The 21664-nt window shown below is 37.1% G+C and overlaps 1 protein-coding gene across 1 annotated transcript in view; it reads right to left on the bottom strand.

The window, feature by feature from the left end:
- EPHA4 (EPH receptor A4) overlaps positions 1-21664 on the bottom strand; it is a 159127-nt gene that overhangs the window by 11072 nt on the left and 126391 nt on the right. The window contains exons 9-14 of the mRNA XM_049768402.1: positions 13934-13992; positions 12565-12678; positions 12132-12317; positions 7275-7336; positions 6259-6468; positions 3645-3794 (exon numbers count right to left, since the gene is read on the bottom strand). Of these exons, the coding sequence (XP_049624359.1) occupies positions 3645-3794; positions 6259-6468; positions 7275-7336; positions 12132-12317; positions 12565-12678; positions 13934-13992 (781 nt within the window). The remainder of the gene's footprint in view (positions 1-3644; positions 3795-6258; positions 6469-7274; positions 7337-12131; positions 12318-12564; positions 12679-13933; positions 13993-21664) is intronic.

The raw sequence follows: 21664 nt of genomic DNA, 5'->3' as shown, positions 1-21664 counted from the left end.
AAACAGTCACAGCAAGACACAGTTAGTCCTTCCTTAGGAAACAGTCTTCAAAATAGAAGCCTCGCTACCTCATTTCAAGTCAATTCTCTCTTGCTCAGACAATTTATTCGTGAGTACCAGAGCCAGCCTCTAACACTCTCAGTCCAGAGATCTCTACTTCTCTCTGTTCAGTCCTGCCAGAAACCCAACCATTATTATTTTAGGAACAGCAAAATATGCTCAAGTGCCAATTCTGTGTCTCTGTCTTGGTATGAATTGTAATTGTTAAGTAGATTAAAAATCTGTAATTTTAAGTAGATTAAAAATTTGTCAAAAAGTCTCTTCTTAATCTTTTAGACTTGATCTTGTCATCCTTGCTGTGCCAGGATAGAACTCAAGGCCTTACTCATGCCAAGTATGTGCCCTACCTTTGAGCTACATCCTACACTAATATTTACATAGAATAGGAAGGTCCTTACACATCTAAGGAGAGAAGTTATATGGTAGATGATAATTATCTCCTTGCCTATAGACATCTCTCTGACTAATAAGACAGAAATAACTCCTTCAATGATCTTTCTTTTCTAATTCTAATTTTCAAAATCAATCTTGTCTGATCTTACAGTATTTTTAATTAGCTTTTCTCTACACTTTTCTAAGTCTTGGTGTGAATCCCAGGAATGTACTTTGGCTTGAGTCATGCAAAATTTAAAGAAGGTTTTACTTCATTCATTTAACTGGCTAGATTTATTCAGTTAGGCTTGTTTTTTGTTTTTTTGTTTTGTTTTTTTTTTGATGTATGTGATTGGCCCAAAATTCTTTACATCAATCACTTTTCCATTTTGTTTGAAGACCAAATAAGGAATGGGAGTAAACAACAGGTACAGCTATGTCCAGTTAGGTAGATTACCTGTGGTCATCCTCAGAAAGTAATTCTTTTATTCAGTTGGGCACCAAAATCACTGCTCATTTAACCAGCCCATTATTTCCACCATCTTTTGATTTATTAAAGCTTTTTATTCAGGGGGCGGATTGGGGCCACACACTATGACACTCAGAGGTTATTCCTGGTTATGCACTCATTAATCGCTCCTGATTTGAGAGACCAGATGGGACACCGGGAGATAGAACCTCAGTCTATCTTGGGTCAGCTTCATGCAAGGCAAAAGCCCTATCTGTGGCTCCACACTCTGGCCCCAATCAACTACATTACTTTTATTCATTTCTTTTCTTTTTCTTTCTTTTCTTTCCTTTCTTTCTTTTTTTTTTTTCATTTCTTTTAGTTTTCGGGTCACACCAGGCAGCGCTCAGGGATTACTCCTGGCTCTATGCTCAGAAATTGCTCCTGGCAGGCTCAGGGGACCATATGGGATGCTGGGATTTGAACCACCATCCTTCTGCATTCCAGGCAAATGCCCTACCTCCATACTATCTCTCTGGCCTCTTATCTATTTCTTTTTTTTGGGGGGGGCCACACCCGGCGGTGCTCAGGGGTTACTCCTGGCTGTCTGCTCAGAAATAGCTCCTGTCAGGCACGAGGGACCATATGGGACACTGGGATTTGAACCAACCACCTTTGGTCCTGGATCGGCTGCTTGCAAGGCAAACACGGCTGTGCTATCTCTCCAGACCCTTATCTATTTCTTTTAAGCAGATTCTATGTTATCTCACTAAACATTAAATATTTCTAGAAATTATACCGGGCCAGTTTTAGCCTCTCTTTGCTCATCTTTGTGGTGCACCATGTTGACTCTAGACATACTAAAGACAATTTACTTGAACTGATGATAATGCAAGCAAATTAGGCTGATGCCAGGATAACACAGTTTACCTCATTTCTGAGGACACTTAATTCTTCCCTTAGTTTTCCTATCTAGCTTGTAAGTGCCAGCTTGGAAAAAGTTTCTGGTTTAATAAAGCATATTGTCTCTCTTTAAATGAGTATTTGTGGGGATAGGGGCAGGGGATTATAACAAACAAAAAAAAAACTTGTTAAGTGTGACATATTTTCAATAGTTATATTAACTCCTTTATCATATGCCAAGGACATGCTGCTCATGAAAGAATTTCTCTAGTTTCATTTCCTATTGATTCCTGTTCTACACAGAATCCAAAACAAATGCATGTGAAAAAGAGATCAATATCATTTGTGGAAGAGCAATAGCTTCAGATGCTTTGAGGGGGTTAGAGGGAGCCATGAATAAAACCAGTCAAGTGAAAGTTTGAGACAACAAAACATGTTTTCATATAAAAATAAAAACGAAAATACATATATAGGTCATTTATATATATAAGTCTGAAAGAGAAAAATTTAAAAAATTACTATTTTCTACTCTTGAATATTTTAGCCATGATTAACAACTGAAATAAGGGCAAGTTTGATGACCAGATCATTTAAGAAATGAATGCATCTACAACTTGCTCTTTTACAATCATTTGTCTCTCTTCCTGTTCAAGTTTAACCAAATGTTGCTATAAGACACTGCTTTAAGATATCTGGAAGGCATAATCACACCAAACAATCCATTACACACCTTTCACCTCTATAGTCTTCTCCAGCCTGTAATTATCTATCAGTGATGTTAGCTGCTGTCTTTCTTCTCATCAGCAATGAACCTCCCTTTATAATTTACAGATGATAGAATGTCAACACAACCATTCCTCTTAATTTGGCGAGAGAATTCCTTTTGTCCCACTCAATATGAAGTGCATAAGCGTTTTGATTGTTCTGAACATTCTCTGACTGTTAAGGTACCTATTTCTTCAGTGCAGCTGGTTTTTCGTGTGATTGCCAACACTGTTTCACAGCAAGGCAAGATAATCTGGAGACATGTATCAGAGAATTCTTTTTAAAGAAGAGTTTTCTATGATATAATCATTGGATACACTGATAAAATGCCATGGATTTGTAAACATGATTCGATGTACCTCATAGACTAAATAAAAACAAGTTCAGAATTAGCCATTCATTTGTATCTGATTCCCAGCTCTTCTGGACCTAAAAACCTTTACAAAACCAGCAAATATGTGTTCTAGGAAGATCTCTTTTCTAGTGTTTCTTTTTTCTTTCTCACTGGAGATGTTGTAATTAAATTCTATTACTCTGGAATCTTATTAGTGTCATTATTGAATGCTTTTCTGAAATTGCAGGCATTGTGGATACTCTCTTACCAAGTAGTCCAGATGGTACATTAAAGGGATGTGCATAATTTACAAAGGGTCATTTAGTGAAGCTTTATTTTAAAGTCCTCAAGGGGCAAGCTCTAATTACAACTATGCAAGCTTTTAAATATTCACAAGTTTTCTTCCAATAAACCTTTCATGTCAATTGGATCACATGTGACATTCGTTTTTCACATATCAGTGTATCTTCTAAAAATCCAAAATTCTGTTTTGTTCTCGTATTGGGTGTGAAAGAAATAAAAGTCCTAGGCCATATCAATATCTACCACCCAATGCATCTATCTCAATAGATACATTTCAGCCATGCAATATTGGACTTTGAAATTCAAAACCTTAAGGTGTAACGAGATTGCCAGACCCATTTGTATGAAGAATTTTGAGATGAATGCATTACTTTAAGCTCAAGTGACTACTCCATTCTATACTACTGCAAAACTTCCCGAATCTCAATGTAAAGTCATAATTAAGAACACAATACTCACATCTTGATTGGACATATCCCAGTAGGGTCTCTCTCCATACGACATCACTTCCCACATAACGATGCCATAGCTCCATACATCACTTGCTGATGTGAATTTACGATAGGCAATGGCTTCTGGCGCAGTCCACCGGATAGGAATCTTGCCACCCTGTGAACATTCAAACCATAAGTTATCCCCTAAGTACATTACTGCTGCAACACTTTAGATTCTGAACATTGTTGTTCTCTGCCAATCAGAACAACAGCATTCCTGGGACAGTCATTCAGTAATAGAGACCTTTTTATGTTATATTAAAGTCTTCCAGGTTGAGAGCATTACTCTCATATATAAATATATATACACATATATATATATTAATTACAGGGAAGTAAACAAGTAATGCTTCCAATTATATTTTAAAAGGAAACCTATTATTGCACTCTAAGGCTACGTTGGAAAAAATAATGGAATCTCAAAGTTTATATACTTATTTTATTTTATCCATGAACTCTTAATGAATTTGCAATTGATACTGATTTTGACTCGTCTGCTCCTTTTACTCGCTAATTCTGTTTTAATATTGCTTCTAAAATCATGAATAAAATATTAAACATAATAATATATAAAGCTAGAAGACAGTACAGAGGTTAAAGCACATGTCTTACTAGGTAGTTGAGTCCAGTTCAATCTCTGGCACTGCCAATTGCATCCTGAACACTGCTAGCACTGATCCCTGAGCACAGAGCTAGGCATAAACCCTGAGTATTACTAGATGTGGCTCAAAGAGGCCCATATTCCTAAACGTCACTATCCATCACCCAGTCACTCAACTTTTCTTTGACATTAGGAGTACATGCCAAATGCCTAGAGGATAATATGTTTAAAGTTTATTAACAGAACCAAACATACCAGATGGTTGAGTCATTCCTACTTGATGGGTTGAGGACAGAATTTTGCATATTATTTAATTAGGAGGAAAAAAAAACTATGAAACTGGTAACACCATTGATAACTTTTCAGAACGTTTTAAGTGCTACACCCCCATATCTTATTTAAATATGCTTCCGTACAAGGTGGTTTTCACTGCATTTCAAATGTTCTTGGATTGCACCTGAGAAAATGAATTCAACTTGAATGAATTCGAGTGGGAATTCATTTTATTAAACTATTCAGGAGGATATCATTTTAAAGTTTTCCTGGCTTCATTAAGGTAGTTAAACAGGACAATAATTTGTACTTGAAATTGCCTGGGCTCACTGCAGTTTACTCTGAAAACCCAGTGTATTATATTCATACTCATTACATAGAGAAGGTCACTTGTGTGCCTTCTGCCTTCCTTAAATATTTGGTTAAGGTTTTATCTATGTAAATATAGCATTCTAAGTCTCCTTTAACTGTCCTCTCTTTAACTCTTGTGAAAAAAAAATATGAAAGATATTTAGCATTCACAAAGATAATGTTCTTCCCTATGTGGGCTGGAATTCAAGAGAGGATATGAACGAGAATCAAAATAGAGTCAAAGAACAAACATGAAGAAAACACCAACTAACTAAACAGGAAAACACTAGTAATTGGATACAGCAGATGCAAAATGATAATGGTGAATTAAAGAGGAAGATGGCTGGAGAATGTCTAGTACTTGTTGATGTTAAGTGTCAGTGCTAATGACCAATAACTTTTATGATTCAGGTTTCTTCCATTAGTATTGTATATTCTGATTGCCCAACTAAGATAGCCTAGTCATTAACTGTATAGTGATAACTGTTAACTGTGTCCTAATTCAAACTTATCTTCTAGTATTAAAATGATGGTCATAGACACTGGAAAACCTGCTATAATGTAAATGTTTTTATAAATACTGTATATTGAAGAATATGATCAAGCAGAAATATAGCACTGAAATATTTAAAATAAGAATTTTTTTTTTTTGGTTTTTGGGTCATACCCAGCAGAGGTCAATGCTTACTACTGGCTCTTTGCCCAGAAATCACTCCTGGAAGTACCAGAAACCATATAGAATTCTGGAGAATAAAACCAAGGTTATCTGTGTGCAAGGCAAATGCCTTACCCACTGTGCTAATCACTTCAGTCCTACTAAGATTTTTTTTTAGTAATAAAAAAGCAGCAAATAATAACCTAAAATAGGAAGGAAGGAAGGAAGGAAGGAAGGAAGGAAGGAAGGAAGGAAGGAAGGAAGGAAGGAAGGAAGGAAGGGAGGGAGGGAGGGAGGGAGGGAGGGAGGGAGGGAGGGAGAGAGAGGAAAAAAGAGAGAATGAGGGAAAGAAAGGAGAAAAATCGGAAGAAAGGAAAATCGGCTGGAAGAGAAGAGAATGTTAGGAAGAAGGAAAGAAGAAAAAATGGATAGGAGAAAGAAAGCAATTCAGGAAGAGATTGAAATATAAAGAGAATAAAAAGAAAGTTTAAGTGTGGAAAAAATACAACAAAAAGAAACAATCTAACTATAGCTTTATGAGCATTTCCACATCACAAACTGCTTCAAAATGACTCTTTTAAAATATTGTTTACAAGTATATGCAAATACAGAAGATGGAAGTTGGCATTTATAGATAACACATAATTTAATCATCCCATAGGAAGAGCAAGAAAGTGTCAATGTCCTGATCTTTCTTACCCTCGTGGTATAAGCTGCTTCTGGATCATCTTCAAGCACTCGGGACATGCCAAAATCAGACACTTTGCAGACCAAATTGCTATTAACCAGAATATTCCGTGCAGCCAGGTCTCGATGTACATAGCTCATATCAGATAAATACTTCATTCCAGATGCAATACCACGAAGCATGCCTACCAGCTGAATGACTGTAAATCTGCCATCATTCTTCTGAAGAGGAGAGAAATGAGAAATCAGCTTATCAGCATTTTGCCCAATTCACCTTCACAATACATTTATTACTTAAATTTCTTTTGGTATCTGTATCTGCCAGGTGATGATATTCCACATTATTTCTTGTCCTTTCTGACTAAAGTCACTAACTCATTAATAAGGTATATTCTAGAAATAGGAATTGCCAAGGCTTTATCCAGGCATGTCAGGAAGTTCTTTGGGCCCCCAGAAAAGTGGGAGCAGGGTTCAGCAAAGGACAGAGACACTCAGTTGAATCATAATTGTGTATACTAATTTTGTCATCTAGATGTAAATGCTCAACTATGTACACACTGAGCCCAGCAGCAGGGAGATTATTATTAGACCAAATAAATATATGCAACTATTGTTTGCAACTATTACTGAGCTTGAGAAATACCACCCTTACTATTCAAGGAAGCGACCTCTCTTTGAAGTCTTTTCTCAGCCATCCACACTGGGGGAGTCCAGTGGGCCTTCTGATTTTAACTTTCCTTAAATTATGGTGGCAGTAAGGAATTTGTAACCTGTAATAGATGGACGTTGTCCAACTTTAATGAATCTATAACTCAAACAAAATTTAGGAATAAATCTCATCCTCTCCTTAATGAGCATGGATTATTGAGTAGTCTTAAAAACATCAAATCATTTTCTATTCTGCCTCTTCCTCCTTTGACCTGTTAACAGTAAGTTCATGCATACAACCAAGTGGAACGAATACAATGAGTCTGTTAGAGCTTTTTAAATATAAGCATTCTTGGATTTAATATAAACTAGTCACCTACCCTTAGGAATGCATCCAGGGAGCCATTCTCCATGTACTCTGTTATGATCATTACTGGTTTACCTAGAGTTTTCAGAAAGGAAAACACAAACTGTTGATGAGCACTGCAGTTAATGAGATAAAAATGGGCTGTGCACGATTTTACTGCCAAGACACCTGTCTTGTGTGATCTAATTTAATTAAAACAAGCCAAGCTTATGCCTCAGCTGTGGGGAGCTAGGAATGAAATATTCAAAGGACGAGTAGGTTTAAATTCCATCTGGAAGTTTAACCCTTTGCATGGATTCTTGGCAAGGTCTTTAACTAAAGAGGCCTCTGGTATCTGGGGAGTACAGGAATGGATAATTGTCCTCTCAAACAAGGGGAAGAAGATAAATGGACAGGCTTGTTTAGAGGCAGAAAAAAAATCTTGAAGGTAATTAATTGTTTCCCCCAAGAACTAGTTGAGGGATGTGAAAGGACTTACTGAATAGAGAGACTTTTTTCCACTTATTTAGACATACAGGGAGCAGAGGTTGTATTGGATACTTCATTATACACTTAGGAAGAAGACACGAGTAAGCCCAGAGCACAGCCAGGTGTGTCCTCCCACCAAAATTTAAAAAAGATATTCTTCTGGTCTCATTCAGGTCAGAGGACATATTCTCCCTTTTCCCCTTTCCTAGTTCTAAACATATTCTAGTTATTCCTTTCAGCTTCCAGCTTCAGCAACAATTATTACCACAAATATTACAGAAAAGGTTTTAGAGCCTATTTTATCTGAGCCAGTAGCTTAAATTCAGTGTTAGAACATTCTTGTCCCACCCTTCAAAAAAGAAATAAAAATGATTTTCAGGTTTTGGGAGAAGGAGAACAGCACCCTTATTTCTGTTTCCTGTCTCTGGGCCTTACAAATATGCATTCTTCAATTTCTAAGTTTCTAGTCATGGATTCAGGTCTGACATCTGTTCTTTAATTTTAAAGGGTATTTTTGGAAGAGAAATGCTACAAGGCACAAATGCTTAACATTTCACTGAAAGGAGGGTTAAAGAATCTGAACAAGATTATGTGGAAGAAAAGTTAAGAATTAATTTTATTATCCAAAAATGTGCTATAACTAGTGCTAGAGCAATAGAACAGGAATTAAGTTGCTTGTTTTATATGCAACTGATCTCAGTTCAAATTCCAGTACTGTATATGGTCTTCTGAGCATCAAAGGGGAGTTGTCCCCAAGACATCAACAACAACAAAAAAAAAAAAACTGGAATCATGAAGGCAGCTCAAAAAAGCTCAGGGGCCAGAGTACAGTGGGTACGTTGTTTGCCTCACAAATAATTGACTGGGTTTGATTCCCAGCATCCCCTATGGTTCCTTGAGTCCACCAGGATTGATTCCTGATGGCAGACAATAACTCCTGAGCACTGTCATGTATGTCCAAAAATAAAAGAAAACACATTTTCCCAAAGCAAACTTTGATGAATTTGTAGACTGTTTGGACTTAGACATTCAGCTATGAAAATGTTTATGAACATCACTATAAAAATGTTCCTTCAATGATACTAAACAGATCTTCTATCCACCTAAAGACCATGTCATAGAAGAGATTTCTTTGAATGAGAGAAAGGGGTCTTGTCTTCATTACAGGCTTTGTAAAAGCAAAAATATTCTCTTTTAATAATATAATCCACTTTATCAGTTTGGTCTCTGATTGAATTTTTGGTACCTTGTCTGAGAAATCCTTTCCAAATATATATTTTGGCTTTGAAAATGGTGCCATGGAGTTTTTATTTATAAGTGATAAATGGAAAATGACAGAAAGAACAGGAATCTTGGTGTAGATCAAAGAAGCAAACCCACTGCCAGCTTTTCTTGGTGAGTGGACAGGGTAGACCCAATGACCTTCCTTCCTTCTGCCTCAGAAACAGGAAGCACCATGTTCTCCAATACATTCACCCTTTCCATCTGGAACTGCACCCCTTTCACTGAACAAAGGCATCTAAATGAGGTCTAATTAACCTGCCTCAATCAAAAACTACTGTCAAGTTAGAGGAAAAAGGAGGAAAGTTTTCTTGGTGGTGGCACATTTATTTAGTACATGCTTCTTTTCACCTGATTCCCTCAGAGTGAATGGGAAAAAGAGTATACCATCTAAAACAATGGGGTAAGGATGTAAGTGCAGAGAATTTATAATCTCCCTGTCAATTACAAAAGTTACTCAAGTAATTTCTAGTAATGAAGTCTCACACTCTTCCATCTCACCTCTTACCTTCTTACCTCCCTATTCTGAAATTGGACATCACCTTTATCATTTTCTGACATTCCTTGTTAATTAATAGTATCTGTTTGCCAAGCCCTTTTAAGAGCTCTTCCAGGGAAATGAAGATGCATGTATCAATAGGTGGAGGGCTTTAGAAAGGGGCTCATAGAAAGGGGGGGGAAATCCTCAAAATAGGGTGGCAGTAGTGTGAGGGGAGGGAGAAGGGGGGGCTTTTCTTCTAAATCATTTTAATTCAGTGACAACTGCATTATGCAAATGTACCCAGTCATTTATAACAGTTACAGCTGTAATAGCTACAGGTTTTACAGGCACGGTGGGACTTTAATACAAAGATCCCCTGTTTCTTCGCTCTTCGACAGAGGTGCTATGAAAATCACTGTCTGCACAGGAAAAACACCCCCAGCCAAACAGAGTCTCTTTTTGAGAAAATGGACCTGCAGAAGTATTTAAAGGGAATGTTATCTTTTAATTAAAGGACTGGAGGGCTCTGGGCAGCCCCAAGGACATAGGCTACAGAAAAATATCCTGTCTGTTAAACTAATCTTAAGAAGCAAATGGAGCTATTCTATGCTAATTATAGCCTTCATCTGAGGTGGAAAATTACTTATCCTTAGCACCAAGGTTCTTTTTATCCAAGAATCCTGAAGATGCAGAATGATGTCTCTCCTAGCATGTAATAAATGTTCATTAACATGAAAGATATTTAAATATATATATATATATATTCCAAGCATTATGATTAGTATGCTCAATATTGCCTCCAAATTAACTTTAGAAGGAAATTTTATCTGCTTCTAATTCTATAAAAAATCTCAAGGAAGGAAATACTGGAAGATGAAGCAACTGGCTAAGACCACCTGCTTTCAAAGCAATGAACTGTCTTAGATTTGGCTGCTAGGTAAGGTAAAGTTCTAGAGTCTTACACTTTAGTCCAGTCTAGGGGCACTTTAAAAACTGCACCCTAAGGGCCTTATTTCACCTTTTGAATGAATTCTCCAAGGAAAACTCTCCAGGAAACTCTTCCTACAAATACAAATACAAGTATTTGGAGGTAAATGCCGGGGCATGTCTGAGCTAGTACATATATGAAGTTGGCTTTTGAATTTTGTGGGTATGAGGTGCTGGAATCAATAATCCCTTAAAAGTCAGCTGGTTGAATCAGAAGATGCAGATCCAGCTCATATGTTTAAAACTAACCTGAATTTTGATATATGAGGGTTTTCCAAAAAACCTGAGCCCTAATGATCTTAGGGACTTCTCGAAATAAATTTGGGACCAGTCAAAACGTATGTACATTAGACCCTATAAGGATTGGCTGTTGTTTAAGAGTTAAGAATCTATTTACTTTTTTTAGATTTTATTTTTGAGGAGGCAATACTCAGTGTTGCTCAGGGGAACATGAAGATCAAATCTGGAACTTCAGAATGCAAAGAATGAGCTCCAGATCCTTTAGTTATCACCAAGCCCTAGCTATTGAAATTTTTAGTGACCTTATTTCACTTCTAAAGACTTTGTACAGTAGATTTTTAGTATCATTCAGTATCTTGTATTCAATAACATTTCCTAATATCATTAATTAAAAATAAAACAACCCCAACTATACTGAACAAAACACTTCATTCCAGTACTTGTTTTTGATATGTGTCCAATTTACTCAAAGATTCCAGGAACATAGAAATGACACTAAATAAGGACCCTTGCACCTTAATGTCCTATTGCTTCCACTATGCCCCAATAAAACAGTTCATTTTTCATTCTGAGGTGCAAGTGGGCACAATATGAAGATGTTCTGCCATATACCTAAAATCCAGTAAGAGGCCTCTTGACCAACATGGAGACATAGCCTTAGGTCTACAAGATTCTTGACATATAGTAACTATAATAGCTACTGATGCTTCTGGATCTAAAACACCTTCAAAAGTCACTGCTTTGGCTGCCCTGGCCATGCAACACATTATACATCTTTTAGCCTGTCTTACTGAGGCACTCAAGGTTTGCTCCACAAAATGCATCTGTTGAGCTGTGTCATATTTCAACTAAAGCATGGTTCGCAGGATCAGCAAATGCTAATAGACTAAAAAGAGACGGTTCCACCAGGTGTTATTGTAAATAGGTGTTGAACTGTGACGGCCATAAATCAGGCAGATCAGACAAGCAAATCCCCCAATATAATAAAGATTCCCCAGATTCCCTCCCTGCATCTGGAATTGACGCTTCAAGCACAAGTGGTGGTGGGATGTTGTTGTGTTTTATATGAAAAGTACTTAAAATTTATTTCACCTACCATCTGGTTGTACCTATGCTGTGACATTTAGTTTGGTCTAGCAAAGATTTGAAAGATGTTGAGGCCAAGCCCAACCCTACACCATTCATTTCCCTATAATCTCACACAAGCTGCTATGGAAATAGGGTCTCAGCCTAAAGCATAGGCCCATTTAGAACTGACTGCAAGATTAATGACTTGTCCTGCACTGATTTTCTCCTATTAGCAATCAGTAGGTCGACTCCATCTGTCATTTCCCTGGAAAGAAAATGTGTGTTTAATTTGTCAATGATCTCTACCTTAGCTTTATAAAGAGAGAGACCCACAGACCCACGTACATTTGGTGACAACGCCTTCCAGGTGAATTATATTTGGGTGGTCAAACTGTCCCATGATGCTGGCCTCACTCAGGAAGTCTCTCCTCTGTTTGTCTGTATAACCAGCTTTCAGAGTCTTGATGGCTACAAAGATTTCTCTCTTCCCAGGCACTTTGAGACGTCCACTACACACTTCCCCAAACTCACCTGAGGGAAGAGAAAAAAGAATTTATGCTAGGCCAAAAATATATTCAAGAATAATAGCTAACATTTGTTAAGGATTTCTTTCAAGTCATGCACTATGACTAATATTCTACATAGATCAGGGAAATTTCCTCCGTGTAACTATATTTACGAAAAGATATACAATACACCCATCTACTTAAATAAATGGTATCCATGTATTTATTTTCTAGAAAAAAACAGGTTTATTGACAGACACTGAGACACTTACCAACTCCTATGACTTTTTCAATCTTAATGCAGGATGCATCGATTTCTTTGGCAAATTCTCTAACAGCTTGATTGGGATCTTCATAAGTAAAAGGATCAACATAAGTTCTAACACCTGAGTAATAAACAGGCAATGGGTTGGTTGAATAAGTCTTCATAATTAATGATACAACAATGTTCTCTGTTTCCAAAAATACTTAGCATAGAAATAGTTTTCTTAACATGAGAAAAATACTTAGCATAAGCATCTGAAAATGTTTAGAATCCTGCTCTGGTTTTCATTTGTGGGCAAACAAAGAACTGTTAGCTACTTAAGAGGCTGCAGCACTACTGACTTCCTGGAATGTCTTCACACTTCAAGGCCAAAACTTTAAAAACAGCCCATCCCAGAGAGGGAGAGAGGAATGTGTGAGCTGAATATTGTCCCAATTCATTGCTTATGTCAAGCTACCATCTCCAGCTATCCTCTCTTAGGGAAAACAATGGAAAATGTCCTACTCATTTGGCCAAGTCTACTTGCTGTCATTCTTACAACTAAATATGTGACCAATTAAAACCAACTTAGAGTAAAGTTAGTAATAGACATGAGGTTTAATGTCAGCTTACTGATCTAAGAGCAAAATTATATTGGAGGTGGACAGAATAATCATTTTAACTGTATGCTAGCTGACAAAGAAAAGGACTGCACTTGACCTTTTTTTAATTAATATCTTTACTTTAGCACTATGGTTACAAACATGTTTGTAGTTAGGTTTCAGTCATAAAAATGTACAACTCCCCATAACCAGTGCAACCTTCCCATGACATTCAATTTCATTCTGTTTGGAAAACAAGATGCTATAAGAATAGATATTAAAGAATTCATGGCAGCTTCTATTGAACTTGTTGGATAAAGCCTGGTTGTCAATAGCTTGATCACCAGAAAGAGAAATATTTAGCTATACCTCAAAGTTGCTTGCAAACTAAATTCAAACTGTGAACTCTGGAGAAATTCAGAGATCTCTGAGGTAAGATTTGTTTGTAATTATTGAGCCCTTTTTTCTAGCATTAAATTCTCTCTGCTGGAACTCCAGCACAAAATCAAATTAAAAAAAAACTAGAATGATAACTTTTTATGATATATGGAAATCTAGAGTAAAAATAGGAGGAACAAAAGAAGAATCTAAACAAATTACTCCAACCTCATCTTGAATTAAACTTTCAATCATCCCAAAACCCTATTTTAGTTTGAATCACCCCAGAACATTTTTTGATAATGTTATAAATGGAACGTGTGAACTATAGACTAATAGCCACATGATATTTAGTTAAGCAGAAAACATAAAACATGCTCTAAAAAGTGAAATTACTTTTAATCCAGATTTTGGTACCTTGGTTCAAATGTTTCTCTTCATCTGCTTCTTGTTTTGCTTTACTGTATTTACTCCGTCTATTAAGAAAATGTACAAAAAAGAAAATTATTATTAATAGTTATTAGCACAAGCCATAAGACATACCCTTTGCTACTCTACATACATAAATCTGTAAAATGTGCTATACATGGTTACCAGGTAAAAATACTGAAGATTAATTAGCTAGGATGCATGCAGACATAGGAGTGAACCTTAAGCAAATTGGTTGGGGCCCAAATACAAAAATACCTAGAAATATGAGAGTGCCTGTGTAGTGAATGTGCCTCCAAGTATAAACATAAGACAGTCTGTTCTTAACTAGAATACTAAACTGATTCTAAATATTTCATAAAATCACTACAAAATCCTTAGAAGAAATATATTTGCTTATTGGCTGATTTATACATATGAATATATTAAAATGTTTCCATAAGTGAATTCTGCATAAATAAAATGGCAATAGTGTTCATTATGATATAATAGGTAATGCTAAGTACTGTAGCTAAACCCACCAACAGCACAGAAAAACTCATGGTATTTTTGTAATAACAGAATTGTTGTTATTGGTTTCAGATGCTATGTGCAAATAACTAAATTATTAATGAAAATTTTAAGCTAAATATTTGACTTTCATTATATTAGATTCTATATGATTTTTGAGAAAATTTTTGGGAATATCTTATATATATCTCTATATAGAAAAAAATAGCCATAAGGTTTGAAATAAGAATTTTGTTCTAATACCTTGGTAGTAATCTAGTTTTGTTATTAAAATGTGAGGAATCCCATATCTTGAGTCAGTAATTTCAATTTGTTATTAATACCACACACGCACACACACACACACACACGCACACACACACACACGCACACACACCAGAATCCTTAAAATAAGTACCGGGATAAGGTGCACCAAGCCTGCACAGCTGAAAATGCATTCCTAACACACAGATCATCCTCTATGACCATGGTTCTACAAGGTTCTGCACCACAGGTTTAACCAAACTACATGAATAGTTGGATAAATCTATGAACATGTATCTGAACCCATGTAACTGAACTTAGCTTGCTCAAGGGTCACCTTGATAGATATCGCTAAAAAAATAATAATAATCAACTCTGATGATACTGCAGCTGCCTAACCTTGAGAGCAAATTAGTCATCACAAAGAACAAGAACAATGTGCTAGCATGGATGTGGAGAGAAAGGAACTCTCATTCACTGCTGGTGAAAATGCTGTCTGTTACCAACCTCAAAAAACTGGAAATTGAGCTCCCATTTGATCCAGCAATTCCATTTTTAGAGATATACCCTAGAATATAAAATCTCAATACAAAAATGCCACAGTGCTCCTATGTTCATTGCAGCACTATTTACAATAGCCAGAATCTGGAAACAGCCCAGATGTCTGACAACAGATGAGTGGCTAAAGAAATGGTGGTATAAATACATAATGGAATACTATGTAGCTAACAGAAAAAAAATAGTCATTAAACTACCCTATATAAAACATGTGCCTCCGACCTGAAAACTATCTTCCTGTCCTCTATCCTATACTTTTTTTGAAGGTGAGGGGAGATATTTCTAAGCAATTCTCAAGAAGCCAGGGGCTACCCTATAATAATACTTGGCAAAACAGCTAAATAGTTTGTACTGGAGAAATATAAAGCTGTTTGAGTCTTGTGGTCATGGGGAGGCATCAGGGTAATGTTCATTAGTCTTCAGGACTACATGCAGTCTTTGGGGGATCCATTTGGCACTGTACTTGGATTCTACTATTTCCCGGCCCCTCATATTATATTTTCTTCAAACATTAAGGATAAATTTGGTCAAGACTCTAAGGTGTCAGAAAGCCCTGTGCATAGCAAACTTCCCTGGAGATCAGTGGACTTCCAGTTGTGTGGTTGCCACACACCTCATTCCTAAGATTTTTGTTTATTTTTGTTTTTTGCCCATGACTTAATGTGCTCAGAACTTGACTTCCAATAGACTTGGGAACCCCTAGAGTTGTTGGGGATCAAATCTCATTCAAAAGCATGCAAGATATGGTTTCCCCACTAACTAACTCCAGTCCCACTAATTCCCAAGTTTTGCACATGTAGAGTCAGGTAGGTTATTCACTAAAAAGAGGAAATAGTAGCAACTGAAAAGGCCATAACCATGCAACATGAAACACTCAAATATGAGGGTTTCCATTTTCAAGCTTGTCACCTCCATGCCTATCATAAACTGCAGCAATGCAGGGGACAGAGCTCATCTATCAGATCCTGTAGCCTGTATATGCTTCACTCAGAGTTTTTATCATCTGGCAAGAATTAAATTGGACAATTACATACTGCAACTTTTCATAGTGCTCTCATCAAGTGTCTTAGGTCCTCTTCACTATTTGCAAAATAGAAACTAGCTATGTAAAGAGACTTGGGTGATTACAGTGAACTGAAAAATGCCCATACCTCAGTATTACAATAATCTCATTGGCTTGGAATTTAACTTTTCAAAGGGCTACTGGATCAATTTAATTGCATCTTCATCAATTTAATTGCATCTTCACAAGAATTAGTTAAAAGCAACCAGGCAGATTTGCATATTTGGTTCCAACAGAGAGATGGGGATAGAGGCCTTCAGCACCCCTCAGGACCCTCTGAGATGGCTAATGAGTGTCTACACTAATATCACCAAACATCACATGCATTCCAAATGGGGATGCATTCACAAGATGAGATGTTAGGATCAAAATTATTCATAATATCCTATATCACCTAAATAAATCCACTTAAAATTCACTGCTTTGAAATATAAAAAGAGAAGTTTTTTTTTTTTCTTTGAGAAACAACAAAACTCAAGAGGGTTAGAAATTCAACATTTCTATGAAAAAGTCTGACTCTATTCTATCTGGCACCTCACTTCTTTAAAAGAAATCTGAATATTGAGTCAGGGATGAACTATAACATTTTCATCAGGGAAATCCAGAGATTTGGTTCCAAGGCTGTGAGAGAGTCCTGCAGACTGAAAGATAAGATCTTATCAGAGCTCCTAAAAGCATTATCTAAAATTACAAGTATAATTTTTAATCACTTTAGATCTGGAACTGATGTGAATGTCTTTGTTTCAAAAGAGAAAAAAACTTCTGCTAGAAGCAGAGTTCTTTGGTACCAACTGAGGTATCTACCAAGAGGAATCAAGAGCCCAAAAGCCACAGAGTTGACATCCACCACCTTTGCTGAGTAAGGACAAAGGTAGAGGAAATACAAATGGGGAGAAATTCTTCATGAGAAGGCTGACATTTGCTTGAAAATTCCTCATCTTTTTAAAACATAGGAGGAGGAATTAAAGAGTGAGCTGAAGGTCCTTTTTTAAGAAAACTTCTTTTTTTAAGTGTACTACATGGAAGAGAGGACCCTACCAGGGAAATGCAGAAAAAGAAAGCCACGGATGACTGTTCAAAGGCTAATTGCAGCCTATTAACTTTTTAATAATACCCTGAAAACTCCAAATGCCTGAATTCTGTTCTACCTCTGTCACCTGATGACCCTTTCCCCTTGGGCTCAGGATGGGACAAAGTGCCCACTATTGTCCCAAGAAAGAAAGTACACACTTAAGCTTATTATTTGGGGAGCTGGCCTGTAGGAAAGCACAGTGTAAAGAAGAGCTAAGCCTCACTGAACAATCCCAGGTAGATCACCTGAAAGGCAACCCCTGGTGGGAGGTTTACTAATGATTCAGACTGGGGCAAACTGATTAGGAAATGGGAGGGGAATAGATTATGAATGCTCCAGAAAGGAAGCTGGACTCTTGCAAGGTCAGGGCTTAAAAAATAGCCCCTCTTGTCCTGCCCCCACTACAGGTCAACCTTTGAAAGGAAGTGAAGGGCTCTCCCCTCTGCCAAAAGAGGGGTTTGGTGGCTTGGAGGTTACTAATAGACATTGTTTAGGAACTGCATGAGTTTTCCCCAAATTATGTATTGTGCTGGCACCTTGACCATTCTATTGAACATACGAATTGTGGATGGAGGCATGAAACCACCCTGGAACAATGCTGCTTTTTATGAGAATACTAACTTTCTTGATAAAGTGGATGGATTTGATTGTGGTGGTCCATTGTTCCAAAGCTAATTAGTAAAAGGTAAGCAATGTATTTGCTTCAAGTGCAGATTAGAGAAGATACAGAAATGCAATAATGAGCCACTTCTTCTGAAGGACCCACTCCAATGTTTAATGGCCTCATTCAGGAAGATTCATAAAAGTGATCTTTTTTTCCCCCTTCCTGATGCTGTCATGGTTCTTAAACCAAATGATGTCTAAATGTTCTTCCTGAGCAACATTTTGAAAGGATTGGAATTGAACCATATGAGTGCAAGCAAGTTGTTTAGAAATGTTCCCTTGTACCATCTGCCCACTAATTGTGTGAATTTACATGACTTCATCAGAGCCAATTTAGGCTAACATTTAAGTGTGTTCATTGTTTCTGATCATAATATTCCAATTAGGAGACGAACAGGCACATGATACTGTTTTAGTTGTATGTGAGCAGTCTGCACCAAAATGGAAAATCTTGACCTTTGCGAAGATTAAAAAACAGTGAAAGTATGACTTTATATTGTAAGCCAGACATGTACAATAACTCAAGATTACAACCCTGACCAAAATTACTGAGGAAATTAAAGATTGTGTTGTGTAGAACTGTTGCTGTTAGCTTTAGAGGTGCCTGCTTTTTTGATTCAGTTCTAAAGTCATTAGAATAATCTCACTGTGCCACACTGGAAGTCAAGAGAGATGGGTCAGAAGATCCAGCCTTACTTACTCCAGAGTTCATTCAACGAGCCATGTGCCCTTCTCTCCATGACTCAAATTTTTAATAAATCTGACGTCAGTGTTGGAATTCAGATTTTCCTAGACATCTGGTTGGACCTTTTACAAACCTTTCTATGGTTATTTCATTTCTGAAGTAATTGCATTTCTTTTTCTTTTATTAGAGAAAAGAGAACTTTATTACCCTAACCAATGAAAACCCAATATCACTAGCAATGATTTGCTGAGAGCAGAATCCACCTGCTTTGTTAAGAGGCAGTTCCTATCTCTTATAACCAAATTTCCCTTTAAAACAGGGCTTCTGGGCCCAGAGAGATAGCACAGCAGCGTTTGCCTTGCAAGCAGCTGATCCAGGACCAAAGGTGGTTGGTTCGAATCCCGGTGTCCCATATGGTCCCCCGTGCCTGCCAGGAGCTATTTCTGAGCAGACAGCCAGGAGTAACCCCTGAGCACCGCTGGGTGTGGCCCAAAAACAACAACAACAACAAAAAAAACAAAAAACCAAAAAAAAAAAAAAACAAAAAAAAACCAGGGCTTCTTTAACATTTTCCACTTGCTACCACTTTCACTCAAGAAATTGTGGGGGTAATACCAGGAGGTGCTCAGAAACGCTTCTTGAGTCTCTGCTCAGGAATGAGTCCTGGCTATACTCAAGGCATATATGTAGGGTCAGGGATTTAAATGAGAGTCTGCCTCCTATAAGGCACGCACCTTACTTTTGGTACTACCTCTCAGGCTCTTGTCCAAGAAATTTATGTATTATCTTGTTGCATATGAGGTATATACAAACCAAACATTTTATTGATGATAAATCCTACACATAGTTCATAATAAAATTTCCATAACCCTCACATTCACTTATGTGATTCTCACATGGGGTTGTGACCCACTGTTTAAGATCCAGCCTTTAGAAAAGAGGAACTCAAAATGAATCTCAGACAACAGAACAATAAACTACTATCAAGAGACTATTAACACATTGACATCACCAGGGCTGCAATTTGTGTTTACTATACCACAATTGAGTACCAGCTACCACTAGTACATGCCAGCAGCATCCATGCATTAAATGAATTATTATTACTTGGCATAAATAAATAAATAATTCATTTATATGAGAGAAACTCTGGGAAGTGACTTGATGAAATATGTCATATAGATGCCAAAGAAATTTAATTCATTAGTCTCGAAGATTATGACATTTTGTTAGATTTTATAATGTTATAAGTCCTTTATTTTAACATTAAATAGTACATCTGATGAAGTGCTTGTATGGTACATGAGTGACCAGTATTCAATACTCAGCATTGCTCATGCTCCTCTGTCCATCACTTGGAGTAATACCTGGGCACAGAACGAAAAGTAAGCCCTGAGCAAGACCAGGTGAGGCCCAAGAATAGCAGACTATAGCAAAAATAACTTTTCAAAAGTCATTTCAAAAAACAAAAATATGATTACACATTGGGGTAGAAAAGTATTCTGAAGAAAAATGCTAAAAGAAGATACATATGTGCTCTATAATCAAATGTCTAGGGATAGTATCATGAAGATACCAGAAAAGGTTGCCGATTAAACAGCCCAGACACTGAAAGTTGAAAATGAACTCTGAAAGATGACAGAATCCTGAAAGTAAAATATGAATATGAACAAGGCACAGAGTAAAAGTGCCCATAAAAGTGTAAAATAATTTGCTTAACTTGACATGGTTGAAAAATCATGCTCTATTTCAAAGTCAATGTACTTTGCATAAGGTATCATAATTTTTCTTTATAATTTATTTTAATTCAATTTATTTTTAAATTTAAAAATTATAGTTACAAAGTTTATTTTTGTTCACAGATAGTTGTTCATGAATGAGTTACAGTCATACAATATATAGGGTATCATCTTGGATAAACAGTTTCAAACTTCCCTGAGATCTCTACAATTTATACACCCAGGTGGAATAAAGAAACAAGTGGATCATGTCATTGAAACAATTAGATTTGACTCTGCTTTACATGGATTCTCCATGTAAAGTGAATATAATGAAATCAATGAAACACATGTGATGATAAAAAAAAAATTCTAGCAAGATACCTGCTGAGAGCCTGAGGCCATTCCCTCTTCCTTAAAAGACAAATTAGCACCCAACAGACTTTCTTTAGGAGGTATTAAGGAGGACAAAAATGTTTCTCACTATGAGGGTACCTGACTCTCTTACAAAAATACAGTACAGGAGAGGGAGACTCAAGCCCTCTAAGGGGGATCTGTCTTGTACATCCATCAATTTTTAGAGGCAATGAGAGAAGTAGCACCATTAATTTCAGTTTCAAGCATTTCAAGGTTGCAGTGCTGTAAGATTCATTGGGAGGATACCATTTACTACCTCTCCTTTGTACTCTCTCTGAAAGCCAGGATCAGACTTCTCTCTGCTCCCTCTGTCTCTTCTCCTTTCTCCTGCTCTTATGACACCTGAATCTGTGCAGTCTGACATGACAGCCCATGGCTGCCCGTGGTGGGGAATCAGCTGAGTGTGCACCGGCCACTGCGGAGCCTGTCAGCTACCTGGCTGCAGGCTGCCTTCCTCCAGACAGCTTTATGGCTGACACTAAGGAAGAATCAATAGGAGGCCAAGGGGCTGACATTTCATTTTCTAAAAAGTGATCCATTGAGGACCAATCACCAAGCGGTGTTTATCAGCCTTGGGAAGTGGCTGGTCTTTTTTTTTTTTTTTTAATGGAGGAGAAGGGACAGGAATCATCACTGAGTAACTCAACAGGCTCAATTCTCTAAGGTGGGGACTCATAATTGGAAAGCCGATGCATCCTGCTATCAATCCTGCCTTAAATAATAAAGCGATCAATAAAAGCAGAAAGGAAATTAGGTCATGGAGCTTGCGATGCGATTTTCTATGACTTTG

Source organism: Suncus etruscus, chromosome 2 (genome assembly GCF_024139225.1).
Source record: "Suncus etruscus isolate mSunEtr1 chromosome 2, mSunEtr1.pri.cur, whole genome shotgun sequence".
NCBI lineage: Eukaryota > Metazoa > Chordata > Mammalia > Eulipotyphla > Soricidae > Suncus > Suncus etruscus.
This window is presented reverse-complemented; position numbering and strand designations above follow the sequence as displayed.